Raw genomic sequence first — 26,079 nt, forward strand, 5'->3', positions numbered from 1 at the left:
CTCTCTTTCGTCCACTTTTGTCTCTACGCAACGTTACTCCGCCTCGCCTTCACTGAAGACAACTCCCCCTCCTCCCCCATCGCTTCACGTGCAGGCAGCGACAAGACGGACACGGCAAATCTCCGTTAACGAGTTACTGCGCATCGCCCCATGCGTGGGGCTGGACGGCGTCAACGTGCTAACGAGCTAAACATGCTAACGAGCTAACAGCGCTAACCCTAAAATCCTTTCATTCTCTCAAAAGTTGATAGCGCGCCTTATGTATGAATTCTGGTTGTGCTTGATGGCCGCGAACCGATTTTATGTGGTACACGGCGCTCAGCAATCTGTCAAAAATGTTTGAGTACGACTTTGGTAAGCTACGGAGCTGCACCGCTTAATAGATTGTCGGCGCATTACGGCTACCGAGGAGCTTCGCGGAGTGATACGTACTGTGCATCAACGTAATATTACCGTATTGTGTGTGTATAAGGACCATAAATGGCACCTGTAAGAGACGTGGTTATGAAGCGGATTTCAAACTCCAGGCTATCAGTCACACAGTAAAACTTGGGAACAGAGCAGCTGTGAAATCTGTCTTTGTTATTACGCTCAGCGTCTTTTAGTTTACATTTTGACTGCACAATTGTGAGCTCTTTGTTTAGCACAAAAACAACCTTGTTTTCTTTTATTTATGGAGCATTATTATTTAATGAATTCTCATAATTTAATTTTGAGTAATTTTTCATGTACATCTGTGCTGTATGTTAATAAAAGTGCCTGTGTGACATCTGGGACACAGCTTTGACTAAGAACTCTCTTTTTGTTCTTACTTTATGGCTTAAAAAAAAAAAATCGAGATATATATCTTATATCGCCATCCAGCTAAAAAAAATATCGAGATATGAATTTTGGGTCATATCGCCCAGCCCTACTTCTGAGTGATACTGAAATCATTAAGCAACAGAAAATGAATCTGTAAATATTGTAATTAGTAAATTGGTAATTTTTTAATGATAAATGTCTCGCACAAACTGGGCTATCTATGACAGGAAATTGAACTGCTAAATAGTCAATCCAGCAATCAGGAGCCATCAGCTTGGAATCAGTTAAAGTGCAGTGGTTCTTTTTTTTGTGCTAATTTACAGACGGATACATTAAATGAATTATAAAGGAAATTTTTAACAGATTATCTGAAAATTCAAAAGAAGAGTGTTTGGCTCAACCACACCAACTATGAACAGAGAAAGGAAAGAGGAGATAACAAATGCATATAAGTCTTACTTAAGGATGATGGTGTGTGCATGTATATCTGAATGAAACAAATAGCAACACATAAAACAATTACTAACACCTATATTAAATAATTTTTTTTTAAATAATTCCCAATCCTTTTGATAGTTATAAATATATTTTTTTCAGTTCCTCATCCCTCTGCAAATATGATGTTACAATACCCGTTTCCATTTGTTTTACGTGTCATGTTCAATGTACATCACCAAAATTTGTATCCATGGCAGAATTTTTGCTCAACTCTAAATTAAAGCTAACGTTTTTGATGCCGGAGTGTGTGAACCCTAAGCCAAGTACAGAAAATTTTAAGGCAATACTTACCAAACAAGCAGCTGATGAATTTTCATAAAATGTTCTTGAAAAGATGGGGAGGAAATGTTACGTCTTCCTAAGTGAAAAAAATGCTTGTTTTCCTGCATGAGCAGTGATTAAAGGTGCTGTTAGCACTGTTTTGCCACTGTGCTGAAGAAGGGGTTGAATGATTTGAAACAAACTTGGATTGGATTAACATGAATGTGCATAACCATGTAGGGCCAAATTCAAACGAGACAGACTCATACATTACCTGCAACATTTTGCAGTGAAAGCAGAAAAGATAGGGCAGGTCTAAAAACCCCTGTTCTATCATCTGATCTAATGGCTTTGTCACCTTAAGATGCTGGCATGTGTTATAGGGCCATTAAAATGGACACGACTTGAGTTCAGTGAACACGTCCTTGCCTCATGAATGCCGGAACAGGTTTACGAGGAATAAACTTATAGGCCTTGACAAGTACATGCTGGTAAATTTAAAATCTCATTAATGAAAGACGTCCACAGTTAAGCAGCACCTGCTAGCTCACATTATTATTAGAGAAAGTGAGATATGAAACTATATTTTGTGACCAACAGTGCTGCAAATACAAATAAAAAACTAACCCACACAGCATTAAAACATAACAGCCAGAGTATTACGGTTAAGTAAGCCTTTGTAGGCTTTTCCTATCCCATTTTACTATTCTCTCCATTCACGGTGCCACATTGGCAAAGTGGGCCTGTTGTGGCAGTTTGATTTCCCTAAACTACACTAATCGGACATCTGTAGGGAAGGATAAAGCCCAGATTGGCTGTAACAGTGGAGCAGTTATCTGTTGATAGGACTAACTCTGGCCAACACTCACACGATTGGCTGACGCAAGGCAGCAGCTCTTTTTTGTGGTTGGCTAGTAGTAAGCCAGCAACAGCTCACTGAGAAAAGGAGATCTGGCAACCCTCTGAAGATTGGGTGCAGCCCGCCAAGAAACTGTCTGATGATTGGCTGTGATGGCTCCAGAGCGAACTGATTGTCCTATCAATGCCCACAGTGCAGACTGGCTGACAGTGCTTCCTGCTGGCTGGCATTGCAATATGCAGCTATCCATAACACCTCCAGGGGGCATATGTCCATGTCTTTGAGTGTAAAGTGGGTTTGTGTGTGTGTGTGTGTATTTGCAATTGTATATCATCCATAACTTTTTCATTGGGGAGGTGTGCAGCTAAGCTCTGCCAGCAGGCTCTAACACCTCATTATTCTAAGCCAGGCAGGAAATGGGTTTTAGAGATCTCTCACTGAGCAATGCTCTTGGAAATATGGGCTACACGTCTTCCAATATCAGCGGCATAGACTGGGGAAATGCCTCTTGAGTTCAAGTTAGCTATACTACAAAAATCCACCAACTGACTAGGCACGCAGTACAATATCACAAAACACAAACTGTTACGGTCTTGTGCTAATTAATTTGGTTCTGAGAGTTTTTGAGTTTTAATGAATATGAATTTTTCCACTGAGTCTTGTTAACTGAAGGGTGCTTATTTCATGTGATGTTAAATACAGCTTGGTGAAATGATGGAGATGAAAAATAGCAGTACCTAAAGCCTCATTAGGGGATTTTCTACATTTGGTGGAAAAACTTAAGCTAGCGTGCATGCACTGACTGGGGCATTTACGGAGTTAAAGGAGGAGAGAGAAGAACTGGATGTTAACCAAAAACAAAAACTAGTACTCCTATTTCAGTGTACATTAGCATGTATACTGAACTGAAAAAAGTCAGCCTAATTTCACACTATATGCAGGTGTAATACTAGAATAATTTAGTTTGAAGCAGTAAAAACTCACGACTGGCCAACCCACTTCATTCAGTCCCACATGTGTACTGTAGCAGAAGATCTTTCAAATGCAGCTTTTCATCTTGTACCTCATTCATACCTATAATACCTTGCCTACCATCACAACCTCATGAGCTTACATGGCAAGTTTTACCAAAGTAACCTACCAAGAAGTTTAACAAATCTCCTAATATCTTGACTTGAGATATAATACACCTGCACTGTGTAATTTGATGCACTAACAGTCCATGGGTTGAACTGGGCGTAAAATGCAAATAGTAAAACAAGATCTCTTTACAAAGTTAAACATATACATATATACAGCATCTTGCAAAAGTCTAGAGCCACTCTAATTCTTTACAGTGTACTTCCAAAGAGCAAGACTTTGTTGTAATTTTTTAGAGCAATAGTTCTCCAAGTTCTGCTTTTTCACTCATTTTCACTCCAGTACTTGTACATGTCCATTTTTAGAAAAGGTTTTTTGTTTATTGAGCCACTTAACACTAAACGATCGTGGCTCAAGAGTTGGGAGTTCACCTTGTAATCGGAAGGTTGCCGGTTCGAGCCCCGGCTTGGACAGTCTCGGTTGTTGTGTCCTTGGGCAAGACACTTCACCCGTTGCCTACTGGTGGTGGTCAGAGGGCCCGGTGGCGCCAGTGTTCGGCAGCCTTGCCTCGGTAGCCTTGCCTCTGTCAGTGGCTACAATGTAGCTTGCCATCACCAGTGTGTGAATGGGTGGATGACTGGATGTGTAAAGCGCTTTGGGGTCCTTAGGGACTAGTAAAAGCTATACAAATACAGGCCATTTACCATTTATAAACAATACCACTTAACACTAAACGAGCACAAAAAGGTACCTAGCTCAAGGGATGAATCTGCATTGTGTCTGGACATAACAATGTTGCAAATAACCAATTTCAGATTGTATCTTGTATTTTGTTACTGGCAGCCTGGTGGAGAAACATATATTTCCTTTAGCTGAATCTATGAAAAATGCAAATGATAACACAATTCAAAAGATCTAAAAAACTATTTTTAACCAATGAAGTGATTCCTAAAGAGTTATTAGCTGGAACCTTAGCATATCTTGGTGTGCTGGGCAGTGTGTCGGTACTTCACAAATGTGAGGGAACTCGGCCCACGGAGGACAAAAAAAAGTTGCAGACCTAAAAACTATCAACATCAAATGAACAGTATCTGAAAGTCATGTTCTTAAGAATTAGGGGGAAAAAACCTAATAAAAGAACTGACACTGGACCTGAGAGATTCAACTGGACAACTTTACAGCAGGACAAAAATTCTAAATACACTGTCAATTCAATAAAACCATAATTGGATAGAAAAACTCACAGTGGATTGGACTGGTGAGATAGACTGGCCTCAACAGAACCTGCACATCAACATTGTTGAAGCAGTGTGGAATCATCTTGATGGAGAACAGAACAACTTGCAGCCAACATTCCTAGAACAACTTTGAATGTCCTTCGAGAAAAATTCCTGAAGACTACTTAAAGAAATGACATGAAAGCTTGGCCATAAGATTTCAGGCGATGCTCAGGCTGGTCATGCTCCATAGTGTTAGAATTGTTTGTTAAAATTGTACTTAAAACTGTGTTTGCCCCATGGACTGTACTTACATGTGTGATTTCAATAAATCCCTATTTCCCTTTCGCTTTTTCAAAATAGAAAGAAATGCTGGGTGGCTGAAGATATTTTCACAACACTGTATATTGTATCAAGATATTTACAGCTTTAAATAATTTATTTTAGAAAGTTTACCAAAGCATGATCCTTCAAAAACAACAGAGCAGATTGGAGCACTAGTTTTATGTTTACCCCGCTCTGTAATACTCATGCAAAACAGTGTACAATTATGTATATGACAGTGAAAGCCAAATCACACTAGCATTCATCTCAAAGCATTGTATATTGTAAGATTAGAAACCCAAAACATTATAGGAGAAAACAAAACAAACTACTAGAGATGGACCGATCCGATATTACGTATCGGTATCGGTCCGATACTGACCTAAATTACTGGATCGGATATCGGAGAAAAATAAAAAATGTAATCCGATCCATTAAATATCACGAAAGCACCTCACAAAACTTGCAACACGCCGTAACTCACCTCAGAAGGTTAGCACGTTGGAGCAGTAGGCATCACGTGACAGAGCGGCTGTGGCATGCAGGACCTGTGGTGGTCTGGATAGCATTTGGAGCTTCGCTAGCAACCCGGCATTTCATCTCCGACAAAGTTATCCCCGAGAGAAGTAAAGCAAGTGTGTAAGTCCATCTCTGAATGTTTGTAAAGCATTCCTGCGTTAAGCTTAACAACTAATATATGGAGCGACTGCCTCTCTCTCTCTCTTGCTGCTACTTCAATCATGAAACTGCTTAACGATCAGCTGATCGGCTTTTCTGTCGCGAGTCCGTGTCTCTAGTTTGCTTTTGGCCCACTTTGCACCAGAAAGAGGAAACCAGCGGCTGAACAACAGCAGCACGTTTAAGCTTGATAAGCTGTTGTTAGAATTTATTTAATATTACTTTCTACTCGAGGATCTTTTTCTACGTAGCTGACGCTGGTAACTGTGCAGGGGCGGATCTAGCAAAGTTTAGCCAGGGGGGCCGATAGGGCATTAACAGAGAAAAGGGGGCACAAAGACATACTTTTCTTTCTTATTCTCATTTAAAATGTCTAGCTTTTAATAAATAATTATCTGACACCCAAAGTTTTAATTTGATGTAAAATGAATAGAAGTCAATTACTGTATATAGTGACTATTAAGTCTAATATATATACCCTAGTAAGCTATAGTACTTTTTCCTTTGGGAAGGTACCATCTGTGCAGTCTGCAATTTTGTTGAAGAAAGATGTTGAATCTATTTAATATTTCTTGAAAAATAATTGATTTCTGTGCTTTTTTTTTTCCACACTGCATCAAATTAAGGTTGATTACGTCGATTAAGCATCATGAGGTGGAGTGTGAGGGGTGGTTCCCTATTTTTTATTTATTTATTTTTGTTGTTGCTGGGAGTTGGAACCCTATTAGTTAGGTTGCTTAATATTTATGCTAAGTACTCTTTAAAATACCAGAATAGGGAGGATGGTGTAGGTTTAAGTTTATTAGATTGATCAGTATTGCTGAACTATGAAATATTTTTTTTTGCATACAGGTATAACAGAATAGCTTTAGTGTAGTTGTTGTTTTAAACTTGAGTATGAACTTATACAAAATGCAGCAAGATATTTAAAAAACAGTTTTGTTGATTAAAAAACACTATCGGATTCATATCGGTATCAGCAGATATCCAAATTTATGATATCGGTATCGGACATAAAAAAGTGGTATCGTGCCATCTCTACAAACTACAGGGTAACATCATCACTGCACAGCAGAAACCTACAGAACATTGTGAAGAGCTAAATCTCAACTGTTAAATTTATGAAGCATGTGTTTCTCCACACTGGGGTTGAGATGTTTTAAATTATTTCATTAATGTTCTAAAAGTTCAAAATGATTGCATTACAGTATCTACACAGAAGTGCTAACAGAAAGGGTTTATCTCAGCAACTTTTGCCTGAAGGAAGGGAAATGGGATTGCAACTACTTCTCTAACATCATCAGTTCTAGGCGAGCTGGGAAAACGTGGGTGGGCAGACTGAATGAGTCACACTTTTCTCGCGCTCATAATCAGTTTTGATGTGCCCCTGAGCAAGGCACGTACCACACTATAACTGGTACCAATAAAGACAGTGATGTGTTTGTTTTCCTTCAAAAAAGTCCACAATCCCATTAAGTTTCACCAGCTGAACACATCTTGTGAATTTCATTTTAAATTTGCTACAGTATTGGCTCTTTCCATTAGACACGCACCAGACACGGTTATGTTAAAACCGCCTGACCAAAAACAAAAAAGTTCTGTCTTTTTATTTTGCTGCTACTTCTCCTTGACCTTTAAGATTATCAGTTTCAAATGTCCCTCATAAAGCACTTGACATGTCATCCATCAGACGCAGTTATTCTCTGAATGGACTGTGCAACTAGATTGTGGCTCAATCAGTCTACAATGACATCTGATTAATTTACTTTTCACATGACTCTTACAGGACTGGAAATGCACACCAATTAAGACAGTGTTCATATTCGATGTAATTGTTCCTGTTTGTCTGAATGTCAATTATTATGAACACGATGTTTACCATCACAGATTGACTCTAGTATTAGGAACAAGGAGAGGGCAAGAAAGGAGACAGAGGAAAGCAAGCAGAAAGCTACTTCTATAAAAAGCTACTTCAAAAAAAACCAAACAAACAAACAAAAAAACAAAAAAAACAAAAGCAAAACATCAGCTGCATGTCAGACATGAAATTAACCAGCCAGTGAGAAAACAACTAAAGAAATGAATTAGATATTTCAACACTTGCATGCAACAATACATAATGAGAGGGTTCACAGGTAATGCTCGACATGAATGCAGTATATAAAACAGTTAATTGTTATTTTGACATCCAGTGGTATTCAGAGCAAAAGGTGAAAGGAAGAAGAGTAAGCAGGGCACCTGTGTTGGGGTCAGGGAACCGACTGTAGGAGGAGAAGCAAGAGTGAGTAAGAGCCAGCAGAGCGGGCTAACATGTTTCATTTCAGAGGGCTATTATCACGGCAGAGGACTTCCTGGCACACACTCCCACTGAACACCAGTGTAGCAAGTCTAAATGTTAAGCACACTGTTTAATAGTCTATTACATAAATTGATATTGCTCATTGACTGTTGTCCTTGGCTGCCCACATAGTGTCAGAGGAAGAGACTCAGATGTACTATAGAGCAGAGAAGGGCTAGGCTATGTCATCACTGCTGTGTGGTGTTCAGGAACAAGGTCCCAGAAGTTCTCTTACAAATACGTTGAATTTGAAGTACACATAAACAGATGCCAGAGTTTGCAGCACCATTTCTCTCTAACACACACACACAGTGTAATTTTTCCCCACTGATAATAAATGTCACATTATTGTGATGTACAGCACAGGACCACATCAGTGTTGGGCTTGGATATGTCATCACTGCTGTTTGGTGTTCAGGAACAAGGTGCCAGAAGTTCTCTTTTTGTCCACTTCTTCCATTTACTACTACACCTCCCAGAAATGATGAAGTCACAGTGAAATAAAAAACATATTCGAGCTATTATGTAGGGCTGCATCCATGGACTATTACCTTTGTCAATAAAATTGAAGAAAAAAAAAAAAAGAAGCTCATTTTAATTTCCTCCGGTCTAAATTGGAGTTCAGAATCTGTTTTGGAATAATATAAAATGTAAATCAAGAGAACACTTTTCTTACACTGGAGAAGCGAAATCAAGAGAATTGATTCATTTTTTCTTGACTGGCAATTGATTGCTCAGTCAAATAAGAGTTTCACTTCTATTCTGATGCTGTATATTGTACCAAAACCCATTAAAAGTTTATACAACTGCAACCCTCTCCAGGTAATGTCTTCTTTATTTGCATCAGACATTTGTTTTCTGTACAGCTGTATTTCATTCTTTTTATTTTCTCCCAAATTTAGAAAACACTAACTTGTCTCTAGTTAAGATGAAGGCTGTCTTGTGCTGTATATAAATCAGATTTATCCAACCACCTACCTCACCATTACAACAGTTTTACACCATCAATTAAAAATATGCTGATTCTAAAAAATGTATGGTAAGAACCATTGTTTTGGTTTATGATCTAAAGTTTTCAGTTTCAGTTTGAACATTTTGCACACGAGTTTGTTATTTTACATTTTTTAATCATATACAAAAACAAAAAAATTAGCGGCAAGTAACGTAAAAAAATAAAATGTTAGAATTTTAATAAAACCTGCTGCCTGCGACACACTTCTTGGATGGGCTGTACAATGAATCACACTCCAATATGTACCTTACCTTTTGATACAAAACTTCTGAAAACACTACCGGAGGTAGAACAGTACATATAACAGAGCAGCATAAACCTACAAGTGTTTTTCTCTATCCGCACCAACTGAAGAAGCAGAAAATCAACTGATTCACAACAACACAACAATTTTAAACACACATACTTCAGCCTTTAGTTCTCAGGTGTGTAAATGGTTTAAAAACTACTACTTGAAAGCAGTGCCAGAAAACTCTTTACACTGAATGTTTATAGCACAAGTTTAGAATGAGATTATCAGTGTGGAAGCAGTGGGCAAAGCTACACAGGGCACACTAATCAGTTGTGTGCCTAAGGCAAAGCCTTTTGAACCCCTACCACTAATCTCTGTACACAGACACACCTGGACACTGGGCATATAAGCTCACCCCTGACTGGGTTTTAGCATCACTTCATTGGAAGACAAGTGAAGTCTCTCAATTGACACCTTCACCACTGGCACATCAAGACCAACATGGACCTTACAACAAGAGTTTCTCTTCTGCTGCTGCTTCTGGGCCTCATCATGACCATGTAAGGAAATACTAACTAAAAACTAAACCTGCTTGTAAATGCTGTTTTTAATAGATGTCGCATCTCCCATAACATTGGCGCCTATAGTTATCTGTAACACAACATTATAAACGACTATCTATATTTTTTTTCTGTATTATTTTCACAGGCTCATGCTGGTCACAATGGTAAGTGACCAAATCTGGTTTTGCCTCGTTGTAGCTCCATATAACTAACTGTGTCACATTCTCACTTTTCTCATTGTAAAAACACGGCTGTAACCATCCTCAGGATGAACAATGGTGAGTATCCAATCATTATATTGGAGAAAAACAGCGCTTTCTTATTTTGTCAATTGCCTAAAAAGTCATTCTTTCGTGTATTTTTATAGGATCGACAGAGTTTCTGGTGGAAGGAGATATACTCCTCCTGAAAAACATGAAATGCCCAAATAAAAACTATTCCTGTTGATGGAATAGCCTGTTGATTCCCACATCTGGGAATGTTGACATCCCTTACGTTCTAAGTGATAAATATGGTGGGTTTAACTGTGATGCATGCCACAGCACATTAACATCATTTATCCAGTGAAACACTTACGTCACTGATTAAGTTATTCACAACTGTAGACGATGGTGAGAGTGAGAAGAAGACCATTTTAGAGGCCATGAAGGGCTTTGAAACAGCAACCTGTGTTTGTTTCATTCCACGCACAGTGGAGGGGGCATACCTAACCATTGAACCAAGATACGGGTAAGTTATTTACTGGACTACTATTTGATTGAAGGTCAAAGTTATACTATCTGGTTGAAGATAGGAATATTGTAGTTTCAGTCACATGTAAATAAATAGATTTTGTCTAAAAGTACTGCAAATTATAAACTATAACGCTTTAATTTTTCCAAGTACTACAGCAACCATGTAGTCTGTTAGAATATTCCTTAGCACTAGCTAATAGTAAAGAAGCATTCACAGACTGGATGATAAGACAAATTTCACTGCCTTCTATACATTATTTTCTCTACTTTTGTTTACTGTTTACATTTTTAGCTGTTCCTCTTTGCTGGGTCGTATCGGAGAAATGCAGGTGGTGTCACTGCAGAGGTTTGGCTGCGTCCAGCATGGCATCACCCAGAGTTGCTGCATGCACTTGGTTTCTACCATGAACACACTCGAAGCGACCGCGACGAGTACATCAGAGTCAACTGGCAAAACATCATAAAAAGTAAAAATCTCAAATGATGATTAATTGAAATCGGATTCATTGCTTAATCTTTTCAATTTATTGGTGTTTCTTCTACAGATTATTACATTGACTTCTAGAAGAAGGACTCTTACAATCTCAACACTAAATATGATTACTCCTCTGTCATGCACTATGGAAGGTAAGGCTCAACAAAAACACAATCTTAAGTCAAATGTATTAAATGTAAATCTCTTTCACAGAAATATATTCTAATTAATCGGGTTTTGCAATTCTTCCTAATTATAGGACTGCCTTCGGAATTACTCCACAGTCAGAAACATTAACTCCCACCCCCAAAAATTGTGATGATTTGTGAAATAACATTTTGAAGTTTCAGTTCTACCATGATGGTCATCAATTTGGGTGGGGGGGTGCACACTCAAAATTTATCTTATAAAACCTTATTTAAAAAATGATAGTGCTAATTAGTGCAAAGTAACATAAAAATAACATGTCACAATTTAACAAAAACTATGCCACCGAGAAATAAAATAAAGCTAAATATGATGCTGGAAAGAATTTACAGCTTTGGGTTTTCTGAAGGTTATTCTCCACCTAAGAAAACTGCAGATGTGTAAAAACAAAGAAAGAAAAGCAGATTTTTTTGTGGGCTCCACTAGGCTGACATCCAGCTGAATGAGATCTACCTCTTCTTGCAGTTGCAAAGCATTAGAAATAAAGCTCAACCGAATGGATGGGTCATACATCATTGAACATTACTCGTGCTGTGCTTTGACTCCAAAACTCAAATTGGATTACCTGTGCACCCACGCGGATCCTCCAAGTGGACAGGCACAGGCATGTAGCTGGCACATACACACCGAGACGCACGTGTTCAAAATGCTTCATGCAAACATTGTAAAATATACAAATACATTGAATTTGACGTACATGGAGTTCACACATAAAACAGAAGCTCGAGTTTGTAGCACTGTTTCTCTCTAACACACACACCGTGTAATTTTCCCTCACTGATAATAAATGCCACATTATTGTGATGTACAGCAGAGGACCACGTCATTTAAAGGTTGCTGTGATGGAATCTCTTCAAAAGCGCCAGTCCTGTCATGCAAAATCAGACCCTGAAACGGTTTATGGCGCCAGAAAGCTAGACAGTACCTCTTCTTTCCTGTAAACAACAGTCTGGAGGATGATGATCTATTAGTGAGGATTTAATAAATGTAAATACTCTTGCGCTAAACAATTCATTTCTGCATTCTGAGGTTTTAGAAAATAGTTTTTTTTGCTCATTGTAGTCTAATAAACAAGGCCCAGACTTCATGAGATAATCACTGTTGTGCCAGAAGAGCTTGATTAATGAATACAGGAAATTATAGCGAGTAATTGAAGAAATGATATTATTTGAAACAACACATTTTAACACAACAACCAGTTACAGCCAGAATAAAATAAAAAAGCAAATGTGCATTTTATTATGAAATGGACTGATGGAATGTGTAGCACTTAAGTTATTAGTGATCAACCTCATAGGGGGTTAAAACAAAAAGGAGCTTTGTTCTGATACCAGCAGTAAAATGAGCTGCTCTTTTGGCATAAATAGGGTGTTCTGTGTGGAAGGAAAAAAACTGCATCGTAGGTGGTTACAGCAATGTAGCTCCAAACTAAAGCAATAATCATCTGATTTCTGTTTCCTCAGCAAACAGAAATCAAGTAATAATCATGGTTTTTATTTCAAAATTACACTTGATTGCCTTTACTCAAAATTCATACAATTAATCTAAGAAATAGTGATATTAGAAGATGGTATAACCAAGATTTTTCTTGAAGTGTAAATAGAAGAACCTGAACCAGCAAATAAATGCTCATCCATGCATTGTCTTAACTGCTTTCTCAATTGGGGCATGATGGCTGTCACAGGCCAAAAGGTGGGGTATACTCTGGACAGATCACTTCTCACAGGGCTAACACAGAATGACAGACAACCATTCCCACTGATATTCTCAGCCATAGCCTTTTTAAATTCAATTCAACTCAATTCAACTATATTTATATTGCGCTAAATCACAAAAACATTGGCTGCTTTATATTGTAAGGTAAACAAAAATAAAGAGAAAAAAGAGAAAACCCCAACAATCACATGACCCCCTATGAGCAAGAGCACTGGTGAGAGTGGAAACAAAAAATCCCTTTTACCAGGAATAACATGGATATCTGCCATGACCGTTTGGGACAGGAATCACCAGGTGACATAACATGCATGCCTTTCAACTGTGGGAGGAACTCTTAATACCTGGCATTTAGGCACATGTAAGTGAGAACATGTAAACTTCACACAGAAAGGCCCAGCAAAGCCAACAGATGTAAACACAGGATCGTTTTGCCGGGAGGCTGCAATGCTCAACATTGCACCACTGTGCTGCCTACAAGACAAATATATATGTTTTCATAGAGCTCAACCTCCCACGGCTGATGTTACTAAGCATTCATGTCCAGTATATCTCTCCCTCTGCAGCATAAACAATGCACTTTTTACAGTTCTATATTCCCATTAACATTAACCAATCTGTCAAAAAGCGCACATTTTAGTCAAACTGATGTGTAATTACTGTTCTTAAAACTTACAAAAACATTTATCAAATCAGGGGTGTAACTGTCATACATTTATTATTATAAATTATTCTCTGGAATATATTATTGCTGCAAAAGAAGATAGAGATCAAAATGCAATTCAGCTTCTGTTGAAGGTGGTGAACAAGTACAGGTAAAGACTTTACCTGACTCACAGACGCTCTACTAGTAGCTCTACTTCTAAACACACACACCGCAACCTGTTTGCAGCCAGGTTATTAAAGGTTTAAAAAACGTAAAGGCAGCGCCTTCAAAGTGTTTACATTGTATGAATCCACTGTTATATTTATCATTTTTCAGATATTGCTTTGGGGCATAAACTTTGGGCTGTATTTTCCCAAGACAATCTCCTGCTGGTTAAAAAAGCCTTATGCTAAGCAAGTCGACACCAGCCTGTGGTCACTATAATCCCCCCAGAATAAAATTATCAGTGTGGAAACAGTGGGAAATGCTGGACAGGGCAGCTATGTGTCTAAGGCAAAGCCTTCTGAACCCCTACCATTAATCTCTGTACACAGACACACCTGGACACCTTGCATATAAGCTCACACCTGACTGGGTTTTAGCATCACTTCATTGGAAGACAAGTGAAGTCTCTCAATTGACACCTTCACCACTGGCACATCAAGACCAACATGGACCTTACAACAAGAGTTTCTCTTCTGCTGCTGCTGCTTCTGGGCCTCTGTAATGCTCATCATGACCATGTAATTAATTAATTAAAAAGTAGAATTGCTTGTTAATACTGCATTTACCACATGATGCATCTCCCATAACATTGGTGATTATCTTTATCTGTAACGTAGCATTCAACACATTAAATACAACAACATTAATTACAATACAAGTGAAATTTGTTTCCATCTCCTGTTCACAGGATCATGCTGGTCAGAATGGTAAGTGAACAAATCTGGGTTAACAAATTTTGAGCTCTGTATAACTAACTGTGTCATATTGTCACTTTTCTCACTGTAACAACAACGTAGTATGACTTCTGATTTTCTTGCATTCATAGAGATCTCTGGGGAGGACATTACCACAACCATCCTCAGAATGAACAATGGTGAGCCTTTAGTCATTATATTACAAGAGGGGGGGGGGGGGCAATACCTTTTCTCATTATCAGTGTCAAATGATAGAATGAAAAGTCATTCTATCATTATTTCAATAGGATCTACAGATTTTCTGGTGGAAGGAGACATACTCATTCCAAGAACCAGAAATGCTTTGAAGTGCGCAAATAAGCAATACTCCTGTCGATGGCCAAAGTCTCTCACATCTGGGACTGTTGACGTTCCTTACATTCTAAGTGATAAATATGGTGGGTTTAACTGTGGTGCATGTTACAGCACAAACATTCATCTAGTAAAACACTTACGTCACTGATTAAGTTATTCACAACTGTAGATAATGGTGAGAAGAAGACCATTTTAGATGCCATGAAGGGCTTTGAAACAGCAACCTGTGTTCGCTTCATTCCACGCAGAACAGAGACCGCGTACCTAAGTATTGAACCAAAATATGGGTAAGTTATTTACTACAGCACTACTTGAAACAAAATACACTGCATGGAAATCACAGAAAATGACTGCATATGCAGTGAAAAAACAAACAGTAAATAATTTATTTTCTTAAGTATGTTCATTTAAATAATTTGTGTAAAGGAGATGTTGTAAAGTTGAGAACAGTTTCATTTAACTATCAGATCAGATTTGGTCAAAGTTTCACTCGATACATGTTAAACATCAGACTAATGTCAGCTGTCTTCCTCTGACGATCATCTCTGGCTTCTTGTACTGTTTACATTTTTAGCTGTTTCTCTTTGCTGGGTCGTGTTGGAGACAAGCAGGTGGTGTCACTGCAGAGGTTTGGCTGTGTCCAGCATGGTATCATCCAGCATGAGTTGCTGCATGCACTTGGTTTCTACCATGAACACACTCGAAGCGACCGCGACCAGTACATCAGAGTCAACTGGCAAAACATCATAAAATGTAAAACTCTCAAAGCCTCAATGATGACTAATTGAAATAAGACTGTTCTGATGCTTGGTCTTTTTAATTTATTTGTCTTTCTCCCACAGATTTTTTCAACAATTTTGACAAGATGGATACCGATAATCTCAACACTAGATATGATTACTCCTCTGTCATGCACTATGGAAGGTAAGCCTGAACAAAAACACAATCTGAAGTCAAATGTACTAAGTGTAATTGTGTTGCACAGAAACAAATTCTGTTTAATCGCCTCTTGCAATTCTTCCTAATTATAGGACTGCGTTCGGAATTACTCCACAGTCAGAAACATTAACTCCCATCCCCGATCCCAACGTTCCCATCGGCCAGATTGTTGGCATGTCTGACATCGACATTCTCAGGGTCAACATACTTTACCAGTGCAAGAACTAAACAGGAAGAAAATATTAAAAGCATTATAATAAAGCATTGTGACATCTCCAGTTGTTTCTGAGTTTTGTGTTGTGATTGACATTCACATAATAAGAAAGGCTATTCCATATCACATATTGTTAAACTTGGTTGAATTTATTTTATTTTGCTAGTTTGACTTCTTATGGGAAATGAATAAAGCTAAATGTGATGCTGGAAAAGTCTTAAAGCTTACGTTTTCTAAAGGTTATTCTCTGCCAAGTGCAGATGTGTGAAGTAAAAGATCAAATTGGATTACCTGTGTACCCAGGTAGATCCCCCGAAGTGGACAGGCATTGATATCCAGGTGGCACATATACACAGAAAAGTACTTATATATGTTCAAAATGCTTCATGCAAACATTGGAAAATATACAAATACGTTGAATTTGAAGTACACATAAACAGATGCCAGAGTTTGCAGCACCATTTCTCTCTAACACACACAGTGTAATTTTTCCCCACTGATAATAAATGTCACATCATTGTGATGTACAGCACAGGACCACATCAGTGTTGGGCTTGGATATGTCATCACTGCTGTTTGGTGTTCAGGAACAAGGTGCCAGAAGTTCTCTTTTTGTCCACTTCTTCCATTTACTACTACACCTCCCAGAAATGATGAAGTCAAAGTGAAATAAAAAAAAAATTGACTTATTATTTAGAGCTGGATCCATGGACTGTTGCATTTGTCAATAAACTGGAAGAAAAACATGTTTAAATTCCTCCGGTCTAAATTGGAGTTCAGAATCTGTTTTTGGAATAATGTAAAACCAAAATCAAGAAAACACTTTTCTTACACTGGAGAAGCGAAATCAAGAGAATTGATTCATTTTTTCTTGACTGGCAATTGATTGCTCAGTCAAATAAGAGTTTCACTTCTATTCTGATGCTGTATATTGTACCAAAACCTGTGTAAAACGTATACAAATGCAATCCTCTCCAGTTAATATGTAATGTGGCTTATTTAATTACATCAGACGTTTGCTTTCTGTACAGCTGCTTTTCATTCTTTTTATTTTCCTCAAAATTTAGAAAACACTGACTTGTCACTAGTTAAGATGAAGCTGTCCTGTGCTGTTTATAAATCAAACCTATTCAACCTGTTAACTATCTATTACTATAGAATTAACAGATTAATGAAAAATATGCTTGGTTTATTCAAATGCATGATGATAACCAATGTGTTGGTTTGGAAACTAACTTGAATTTTCACTTTTGCTGTTTTGGTCATCAGCTTCTTTTTTTCTGTTTTGTTTTGTTTAGTCATCTAAGAAACCGGCAATTACCGGAAAGTAACCAAAAAATAAAATGCAAGAATTTCCCAGATTATATGTCTCAGACTTCTTGGATGGGCTGTACAATAAACCATGCACCAATACCTTTGTTACCTTTTGATATCAAAATTATGAAATTATATTTATTTTTATTTTTACTGTAGCTCCTATAATAGTGCCTGGAAATGCTGTTGATGAACAAAAAGAAGAAAACATTCATTTACCTAAGTTGAGTAAGTTGAATAAGCCATGTTCAAATATTTTCTCATGTTTTTGAACAAGTTTGTTTTCCTGATAACTGCAAGGTTTAAGCTAGTGATTCAGATTCAGCTGATGTGATGTCTAGCACTTACTAGCATGCAGCTACAACTGCCTGTGTTAGCTTCTCCCTATCAAATTGCAAACTTTAATAGAGCTTAAATGGGTGAGTTATGAATTGTTTGTTGCAGCCGAAGGCATTAGACATAAAGACCTGTGGTTCCGCTTTTGCTGGTATAACACTGGACATTTTGATGTATGATTCTATGGGAACTGATTTCTATTAGAGGCCTAACACACAGTGTAAGACAACCGTTCACACTGATATTCACACCCACATCCTGTTTAAAATTACCAAGTGGCCTCACATGCACACCTTTGGACTGTGGGAGGAAGTCTTCATACCTGGCATTTAGGCACAGGGATAATGTTTAAAGTTGACGCAGAGAGGCCCCAGCCACCCAACAGATTCAAACACAGGATCTTCTTGCTGTGAGACTACAGTGCTTACCACTGCACCACTGTGCTGCCCACAAAACAAATAAATATGTTTTCAGAGAGCTCAACTAACCACAGCGGATGTTACTCAGTATTCATCTACAGTAGAGGTGTCAAATATAAGGTACTGGACCAATAGTAAGCCCTCTGCCTTTGGAAAATGTGAAGAAGGACATAAACTTTGGGCTGTATTTTCCTAAATTTTACAGCTTGTCCTAATGATAAAGACCTCCCTTCTTATGGAGCAAAGTAATGAAGTAAAGTTCCGAAAAGGTCCTGTTTTTTTCACAGATGACAAAATAAATGTCTGGGTTTTTTGGGTTTTTTTTGCTTGTTTTGATTTGTTTTTTTGACAAAATAAATACATAAATTAAATAGGACCTTTTCTGGGAATTAACAAAAACATTCTGCTTTATGATGAAAGGACAATCTGGCCAATGAGCTACCAGGACTTTTTCTGTAATTTTACACTTTTGTTTCTTATGATTTTAGCCCAAAGACTCTGAAAACAGATTTCGTTCATTAACAACAGCAGCATTTGCTTATCATTAAGAAAAAAAAATGAAACTGCTTTTTGTTATATTAAAGTATCTTGAGGTTTAAATACGTTCTTTACACCGACAGAAAGATGAATTTCACTTGTCCCAATGTGAAATGAGTTTAACATCCCTAAGCTGCAGTACATCTCCCCCTCTACAAAAAAAAACAGCACACCTTTCACTGCACCATATTTCTATTAACATTATAATAGTGGTTCTATTTTCATGTTAATCTGTCAAAAGCTGCACATTTTAGTTGAACTGATCTCTAAATACTATTTTTAAAACTTACTAAAATATTTGTTTAAAAAAGCCTTATGCTAAGCAAGTTGACACCAGCCTGTGGTCACTCTAATCCCCCCAGAATAAAAGCATTAGTGTGGAAACAGTGGGAAATGCTGGACAGGGCAGCTATGTGTCTAAGGCAAAGCCTTCTGAACCCCTATCACTAATCTCGGTACACAGACACACCTGGACACCTTGCATATAAGTTCATCCCCGAATGGGTTTTAGCATCACTTCGTTGGAAGACAAGTGAAGTTCCTGAAGTGACACCTTGACGATCAGCATCTTTGGACCAAAATGGACCTGACAACAACAGTTTCTCTTCTTCTGCTGCTGCTTCTGGGCCTCTGTAATGCTCATCATGACCATGTAATTAATTAATTAAAAAGTAGAATTGCTTGTTAATACTGCATTTACCACATGATGCATCTCCCATAACATTGGTGCCTATCTTTATCTGTAACGTAGCATTCAACACATTAAATCCAACAACATTAATTACAATACAAGTGAAATTTGTTTCTATCTTCTGTTCACAGGATCATGCTGGTCAGAATGGTAAATGAACAAATCTTGGTTCATCTCTTTGCAGCTCTGTATAACTAACTGTGTCACATTGTCACTTTTCTCATTGTAACAACAAAGCTGTATGACTTCTGATTTTCTTGCATTCATAGAGATCTCTGGGGAGGACATTACCACAACCATCCTCAGAATGAACAATGGTGAGCCTTTAGTCATTATATTACAAGAGGGGGGGGAATACCTTGTCTCATTATCAGTGTCAAATGATAGAATGAAAAGTCATTCTATCATTATTTCAATAGGATCTACAGATTTTCTGGTGGAAGGAGACATACTCATTCCAAGAACCAGAAATGCTTTGAAGTGCGCAAATAAGCAATACTCCTGTCGATGGCCAAAGTCTCTCACATCTGGGACTGTTGACGTTCCTTACATTCTAAGTGATAAATATGGTGGGTTTAACTGTGGTGCATGTTACAGCACAAACATTCATCTAGTAAAACACTTACGTCACTGATTAAGTTATTCACAACTGTAGATAATGGTGAGAAGAAGACCATTTTAGATGCCATGAAGGGCTTTGAAACAGCAACCTGTGTTCGCTTCATTCCATGGACGTCAGAGACCGCGTACCTAAGTATTGAACCAAAATATGGGTAAGTTATTTACTACAGCACTACTTGAAACAAAATACACTGCATGGAAATCACAGAAAATGACTGCATATGCAGTGAAATTGAAAAAACAAACAGTAAATAATTTATTTTTTTAAGTATGTTCATTTAAATAATTTGTGTAAAGGAGATGTTGTAAAGTTGGGAACAGTTTCATTACCAGATGAGAGTTCTCATACAGTCCCACACTTTGGCTTGTTAAGCAATAAAACCATCTGGTTGAGGTTAGCAATCACTGTGGTTTCAGCTAAATAAAAATAGATACACTGTGTCTAAATTTAGGATAAATTACTGTTCTTACATCAGACTTGAAACTTTACATAAATAATCCCTTCATTTTTACAGCTACTGCATAATGCATATTGGTAGAAGAAACAAATATTGTGAACATTTATGGCAATTCTAAACATAACTTTGTAGTATTAGCTATTTGCCAATATGTTGTATCAGCATTTGTAACAAAAGTAAGGAAGAGGCACAAACCAGCCGATCCGTGCAGAGTCAGGCACAGCGTAAAAGAGTAATATACAATTTGGTGTAACACTAAAAACTTTAAAAACAATTTTAAACTGTATTGCCATGTTTGTCAAACAGTGGAAAGTTACTTTTTCAGTTCAACTTTTTTTTCCTTAGTTGTTCAAACTTTCACTCGATACATGTTAAACATCAGACTAATGTCAGCTGTCTTCCTCTGACGATCATCTCTGGCTTCTTGTACTGTTTACATTTTTAGCTGTTTCTCTTTGCTGGGTCGTGTTGGAGACAAGCAGGTGGTGTCACTGCAGAGGTTTGGCTGTGTCCAGCATGGTATCATCCAGCATGAGTTGCTGCATGCACTTGGTTTCTACCATGAACACACTCGAAGCGACCGCGACCAGTACATCAGAGTCAACTGGCAAAACATCATAAAAGGTAAAAATCTCAAAGCCTCAATGATGACTAATTGAAATAAGACTGTTCTGATGCTTGGTCTTTTTAATTTATTTGTCTTTCTCCCACAGGTTATTTCAACAATTTTGACAAGATGGACACCGATAATCTCAACACTAGATATGATTACTCCTCTGTCATGCACTATGGAAGGTAAGCCTGAACAAAAACACAATCTTAAGTCAAATGTACTAAGTGTAATTGTGTTGCACAGAAACAAATTCTGTTTAATCGCCTCTTGCAATTCTTCCTAATTATAGGACTGCCTTCGGAATTACTCCACAGTCAGAAACATTAACTCCCATCCCCGATCCCAATGTTCCCATCGGCCAGATTGTTGGCATGTCTGACATCGACATTCTCAGGGTCAACATACTTTACCAGTGCAAGAAGTAAACAGGAAGAAAATATTAAAAGCATTATAATAAAGCATTGTGACATCTCCAGTTGTTTCTGAGTTTTCTGTTGTGATTGACATTCACATAATAAGAAAGGCTATTCCATATGAATTCAACCATATTTTTAAACTTTCCTGCCTTCATTCATTTTCATTTATTTCTTTTTGGTAGTTTTACCTTTTATGGAAGATAAATCAATAAATCCTCAGACAATTTTTTTCATCATATATGAATTATGCCTGGAAAGAAAGGTCCTTACCATGCATAATTCTCCATTACAAGTGGTATCATAACCTAAATTAGCAATATTCAGCCACCACATGTCATCCAGACTTACTGTAGAAACAATATAAATGCAAACTGGTAGAGCGTCTCAGGACACACTTTGAATGAACTATTAATTCTGAAAGCTAGTAGATAATCAGAACTTATCTTTCTAAAGAAGAAGTCATACTGACTTGTTGTACCAGTGCCGTCTACGGCATCTGCTATAAGATATTAACAGTTTACTCCCACTAACACAGGTGTAACTCATAAATATACATTTTTTGATTCTGTTCTGTTCAATGTGTCACAGTTAACTCAGTGTGAGCATGTATAATACCACAGCCCCAGGCCACAAATGAAAAAAGAAAAAATAACGAACCTGGCTCACTTAGCAATGACAGCCAAAACGAACATATGCTTCACAATAGGGCTGTACAATAATCACATTTTAATCTCAATCATAAATTTCACTTATGAAACAAAATGCAAAAGCAGTCCCACACCACCTGATGATGATGTTCCTTACCATCGCTAACAGCAATATGACGAATGCACAAAGGCCAAGAAACACAGTCAAGTGTTTGATAACGTCAGTCCTCCAGCATCAACTCAGACGTCGATAAAACTAAGCCTGCACAGCACCTCAGCATATCAGACCAGCTCACAGAGATGGACCAAAATCACCATTTGGCCAAAGATATATTTCCATTAAAAATGTTGAGTAATGAAGGCTTCAGGAAAAAACAGGAAAAAACCCTATGCTATCCCCTTGTGATATTTTTTCAAAGTAAAATTACCTGCATTATATGCAAAATATAGCACAGAAGCGAACCAGAGAGGGATCTCCCAGCTGTTGAGTACCTTGCTATGAACTTTTATTATTCATTATAACCATTTTGGCCATAATCATGCATTATCCTTTTTCACACAAAAGAAGCAAGGTTGCAGGTTGAATCAACTTTAGGCAAGTATTTCAAACTGAGGCCACAGACTGACACGCCATTATTTTCCACAGACTCTGTTTCAGTTTGTGGAGGTAGCAGTGTCCAAACTAAACAGTACTGTTCACAAGCTGCTCATTTGCAAATAAGTTAATTGCTTAGTGTGTGACAAATAAATGACGGAGTGACAAAAACAGCTGACTGTCCAATCCCACTAAACATTGGAGGTCAGATAAACATGCAGATCATCTCTATATTGGGTCCGTGGGTCCACGACCAATTCTATGAAACATCCAGACTAGGTCCACAATTTGGACATCAATATGATGGTCAACATTTTCACTTTTGACTGGGTAATTTTTTTTGGACGTCATGCGGATGTCTATGACAGGTGCAGGGAATTTACATGATTAATAAGTGTAATTTTTTTAATTTACAAATATCAAGATTGTTTTTTCAACATGATACATATGAATATTGATTATTTATAAACAAACACAATTTAATATGTGTTATGCAGATTATCCACCAAATCTCCAGAGTAAAAAAAAGCAAGAGGAAAGCAAGGGTGACTAGAATTTCAAAATAAGAGCATGTGGAGTCCAGTAGAATATTCTCAGGAGAGAATCTCAGCTCAATATGTTGTCATTTTTCTCAGGTTGATGAAAAGTAAAAAAAAATAAAAATAAAATAAAAATAAAATAATGACTGCTGCAACTAGTCAACAACATAATAATATTTGGGGAGCCCTCCAAAGTATATTTTTCACTAATCATCATGAGTAGTACACCAGTAATAAAAGACTGCAGGTCAAATTATCTTGAATGTATCAACAAAGATAACTTTGTAAATGAAAATAAATATTTACATTAATTTACAAACAACTTTGTATGTGCAATAAAATTCTGTTAACAAAATAACTTAATTTTTTTCCCTGAGTGTATCTTCTCATATTTTTAGTGCCATTTACTAAGGAAATAAAGTAGGGAAACAGTGGCAAAAAACAAAGAAATGAATTTAATTAGATACAAAAAAGACTGACAGGTAAATATGTGGCAATATCTTCATAATTGAGTTCATTTCCATTTTGGTTCATAGTAATTAAGTTTGGGATTTGCACATTTGCGAAGACCTTGTTTTATCTGAGTGAATCAGTACTGCAGTACACGCAGCAAGCCAAAATTCACAAGCTGACTCTCTGTGGAAAGGCACAGATGTGGTAGTACACAAGATAAACCCCTCTCCTTCTACTCCCTAACCCTGCAGAGAATTTTTTTTTCCACTTGGCCACATCCCACGCTTTTGGATGTGTTTTGTTCACCCTTTGAAATTTTATGCAGTGTTATTCTTCTGTATTCACCCCAGTGAAAGAGAGCAGCGTTGGGCGAGAAACGCATATCAGAGGAGTTTTGGAGTGAGATAAAGAAGGAGAATGCCTGGGAGAGAGAACAGATTCCTGTTAAGCAAATTCTTCTCCTCCCATGATGTATGAATGCGCTAACAATCACAAGAGCGCTGCATGTATTTCTCCAGCGTCCTGGCTTAAATGCAGCTAAAGAAGGCCATGGCACTGGCAGTGCTCTGAGAAAGCCATGCAAATCTGAATACTTGAGATGGACACAGGTCCTTTAATGTTTCATAAAGCAGTTTCAGTTCATATCAATCGTTCTGCCCATAAAATATTAAAAATCTACTTGTTTATTGAAATATTTAACATGCTGGCTCTGTTCAGACTCCAAGAAACTCAGAGATTTTTTTTCCAGCCAGCTATAAATTAAAATTTTCCTGCAATGCCTGACTAAAATAAGATTACAGATGAGCCCACGATCCCATGACTAAAGCATAAACAGGCCAAAATACAGTGTGGTTAAAAATCATTCAATCAAAACATTCAATGAAAATGAGAGGGAGCTTTCTCAACTGCGAAGCATAAATCAAAACATATCGAAGGGAATATTTCTATCTTTCCTTAGACTGTTCGCACATTTCCCTCTTGGTTTTTATGCTACCAGAGACAGCCATTTGAAGCAAGCCTAATCTACATACCAAACATTTAGTTATACTGACTGTTATCTGATAACAGCTACAAAGAATTGTCTGTAAGGCTTTCACTGATGCTCTTTGACCATACTATAAAGGGCAGTGTGTATGTGACCAGCAGGGTCTCCTGCAGGATGTCTATTCTAATAAGAGCAGGCCAAGCGGAGCCAAATGCAGCCTGATCTGTGATGTCACTGGTAATACACTGGCAGGCCATAACCGCTGGCTGGATGAATGGCTCTTACCACCACATTATTAACACAGATCAGTGTACCTGCCTCTCTTCAAACACGATAAGCCTCAGCACACAGCTCTCCTCAGTTCGCTGCATGAACTGCCTAATGTCCACCAACAGGAAATTAAAATGTTTGCTCTGACTCGTGCTACCATCCTGGCCAGTCTGACCTTTAAGGCTATTTTAAAATGTTCAAAAATTTTCAACAAGTCAGGCTTTCGACCTGTCTGGAGGAGAGAAAGGGATTTTGCACTCTGGGTTTCAATTTGTGCAAGTCTGTCCAAAAACTATATTCAGATGTCCTTAGATATGTTGAAAAAATCTGTGGTTTCTCTACAGTAAACCCTCTTTCCATAATGACCATGAGGGGATCCCTTTCTCCAGCAGATCCAATCTAAGAGATAACATACAAATTGACATCTAATGGCAAGAATAATAAAATATAGATAAACTCTTCATCTTTGAGACAAACTGGATCAAAAGACACAACTGCATATAAAATCTCTGTCTCTTTGTCTGCAAACTCTTCCAATCTAAGCAAATCAAACTTGGCACACAGATACATCCTGGGTCCCTGAAGGTTCTTATCTGTATCACATTTTAAAAATCATTGTATCATTTTAATTTCATAACAATAACATCAAATTCATATCCATAAAACATGAATTAGGCATGATATATTATATCATCATTTGGTTACCTCATAGCCACCTACCAAAATTGTCCATTTGTAGAGTTTATGCCCCTAAAGCACCTTATAAAAGCATTCTATCACTTTAATATAACATCATGTTATAATATATTATGATGTCATGATATAATATGACACAATGTGGCCAAGCAATCACCTAAAAATCACAGACCAAACAATCCTGTAGTATTGGCATGCACTTAAATTCAGGCTCCTTTAAAGAGTGTCGTTACTTCTGATGTGTGTTACATAGACACAAGTCATAGATTGATAGGTGTCATAGAAAAAAGTGCTCCTCGTTATAAAAAAAAATGGCAGAAACCAAAGATTTTTGAACATTTTCTCACTTGAATACAAATTCACATTAGAGAGGGATTTCTTTATAGCCACTCTGGTGAAAGGAATCTCAGCTAAATTTAAA

The 26,079-nt window shown here is 37.6% G+C and overlaps 3 protein-coding genes and 1 pseudogene across 7 annotated transcripts in view; 3 read left to right on the forward strand and 1 right to left on the reverse strand.

Annotated features, from left to right (window-relative positions):
* The window catches only part of LOC308397668 (MAM domain-containing glycosylphosphatidylinositol anchor protein 2), a 198,237-nt gene that overhangs the window by 133,808 nt on the left and 38,350 nt on the right, over positions 1 to 26,079 (reverse strand). The window lies entirely within an intron of this gene.
* On the forward strand, positions 9,805 to 14,112 carry LOC308397033 (low choriolytic enzyme-like; annotated as a pseudogene). Its single transcript, XR_013974798.1, has 8 exons — positions 9,805 to 9,863; positions 10,012 to 10,030; positions 10,120 to 10,144; positions 10,234 to 10,380; positions 10,472 to 10,595; positions 10,893 to 11,067; positions 11,146 to 11,227; positions 11,335 to 14,112. The product of XR_013974798.1 is annotated as a low choriolytic enzyme-like (transcript).
* On the forward strand, positions 14,244 to 16,132 carry LOC308397001 (low choriolytic enzyme-like). 2 transcript variants are annotated; one of them, XM_080882708.1, is made up of 8 exons: positions 14,244 to 14,384; positions 14,555 to 14,573; positions 14,693 to 14,740; positions 14,849 to 14,998; positions 15,085 to 15,202; positions 15,490 to 15,668; positions 15,758 to 15,839; positions 15,947 to 16,132. In XM_080882708.1, exons 1-8 carry the CDS (start codon positions 14,313 to 14,315, stop codon positions 16,080 to 16,082), a joined length of 804 nt encoding a protein of 267 aa, XP_080738834.1. In that variant the 5' UTR covers positions 14,244 to 14,312; the 3' UTR covers positions 16,083 to 16,132. The 2 variants fall into 2 exon arrangements, with proteins under 2 accessions (XP_080738834.1, XP_080738835.1); XM_080882709.1 differs by lacking the exon at positions 14,244 to 14,384 and adding an exon at positions 14,388 to 14,458.
* On the forward strand, positions 19,174 to 21,532 carry LOC308397681 (low choriolytic enzyme-like). Of its 2 annotated transcripts, none has more exons than XM_080883729.1 (8): positions 19,174 to 19,326; positions 19,497 to 19,515; positions 19,635 to 19,682; positions 19,785 to 19,934; positions 20,021 to 20,138; positions 20,890 to 21,068; positions 21,158 to 21,239; positions 21,347 to 21,532. In XM_080883729.1, the coding sequence occupies exons 1-8, from the start codon at positions 19,255 to 19,257 to the stop codon at positions 21,480 to 21,482; spliced, it is 804 nt and encodes a 267-aa protein (XP_080739855.1). In that variant the 5' UTR covers positions 19,174 to 19,254; the 3' UTR covers positions 21,483 to 21,532. The 2 variants fall into 2 exon arrangements, with proteins under 2 accessions (XP_080739855.1, XP_080739856.1); XM_080883730.1 differs by having other exon boundaries at positions 19,291 to 19,400.

This window comes from Rhamphochromis sp. 'chilingali' (genome assembly GCF_963969265.1).
Source record: "Rhamphochromis sp. 'chilingali' genome assembly, chromosome: 5".
NCBI lineage: Eukaryota > Metazoa > Chordata > Actinopteri > Cichliformes > Cichlidae > Rhamphochromis > Rhamphochromis sp. 'chilingali'.

Excerpts from the sequence above, each read along its gene's own strand:
- LOC308397681 (XM_080883729.1), top strand. The coding sequence starts at position 19,255 with ATGGACCTGACAACAACAGTTTCTCTTCTTCTGCTGCTGCTTCTGGGC. Across the intron at positions 19,935-20,020 it reads CATTCTAAGTGATAAATATG|ATAATGGTGAGAAGAAGACC; the intron begins GTGGGTTTAACT and ends TCACAACTGTAG. Across the intron at positions 21,240-21,346 it reads TCTGTCATGCACTATGGAAG|GACTGCCTTCGGAATTACTC; the intron begins GTAAGCCTGAAC and ends TCCTAATTATAG.
- LOC308397001 (XM_080882708.1), top strand. The coding sequence starts at position 14,313 with ATGGACCTTACAACAAGAGTTTCTCTTCTGCTGCTGCTGCTTCTGGGC. Across the intron at positions 15,203-15,489 it reads AGTATTGAACCAAAATATGG|CTGTTTCTCTTTGCTGGGTC; the intron begins GTAAGTTATTTA and ends TTACATTTTTAG. Across the intron at positions 15,840-15,946 it reads TCTGTCATGCACTATGGAAG|GACTGCGTTCGGAATTACTC; the intron begins GTAAGCCTGAAC and ends TCCTAATTATAG.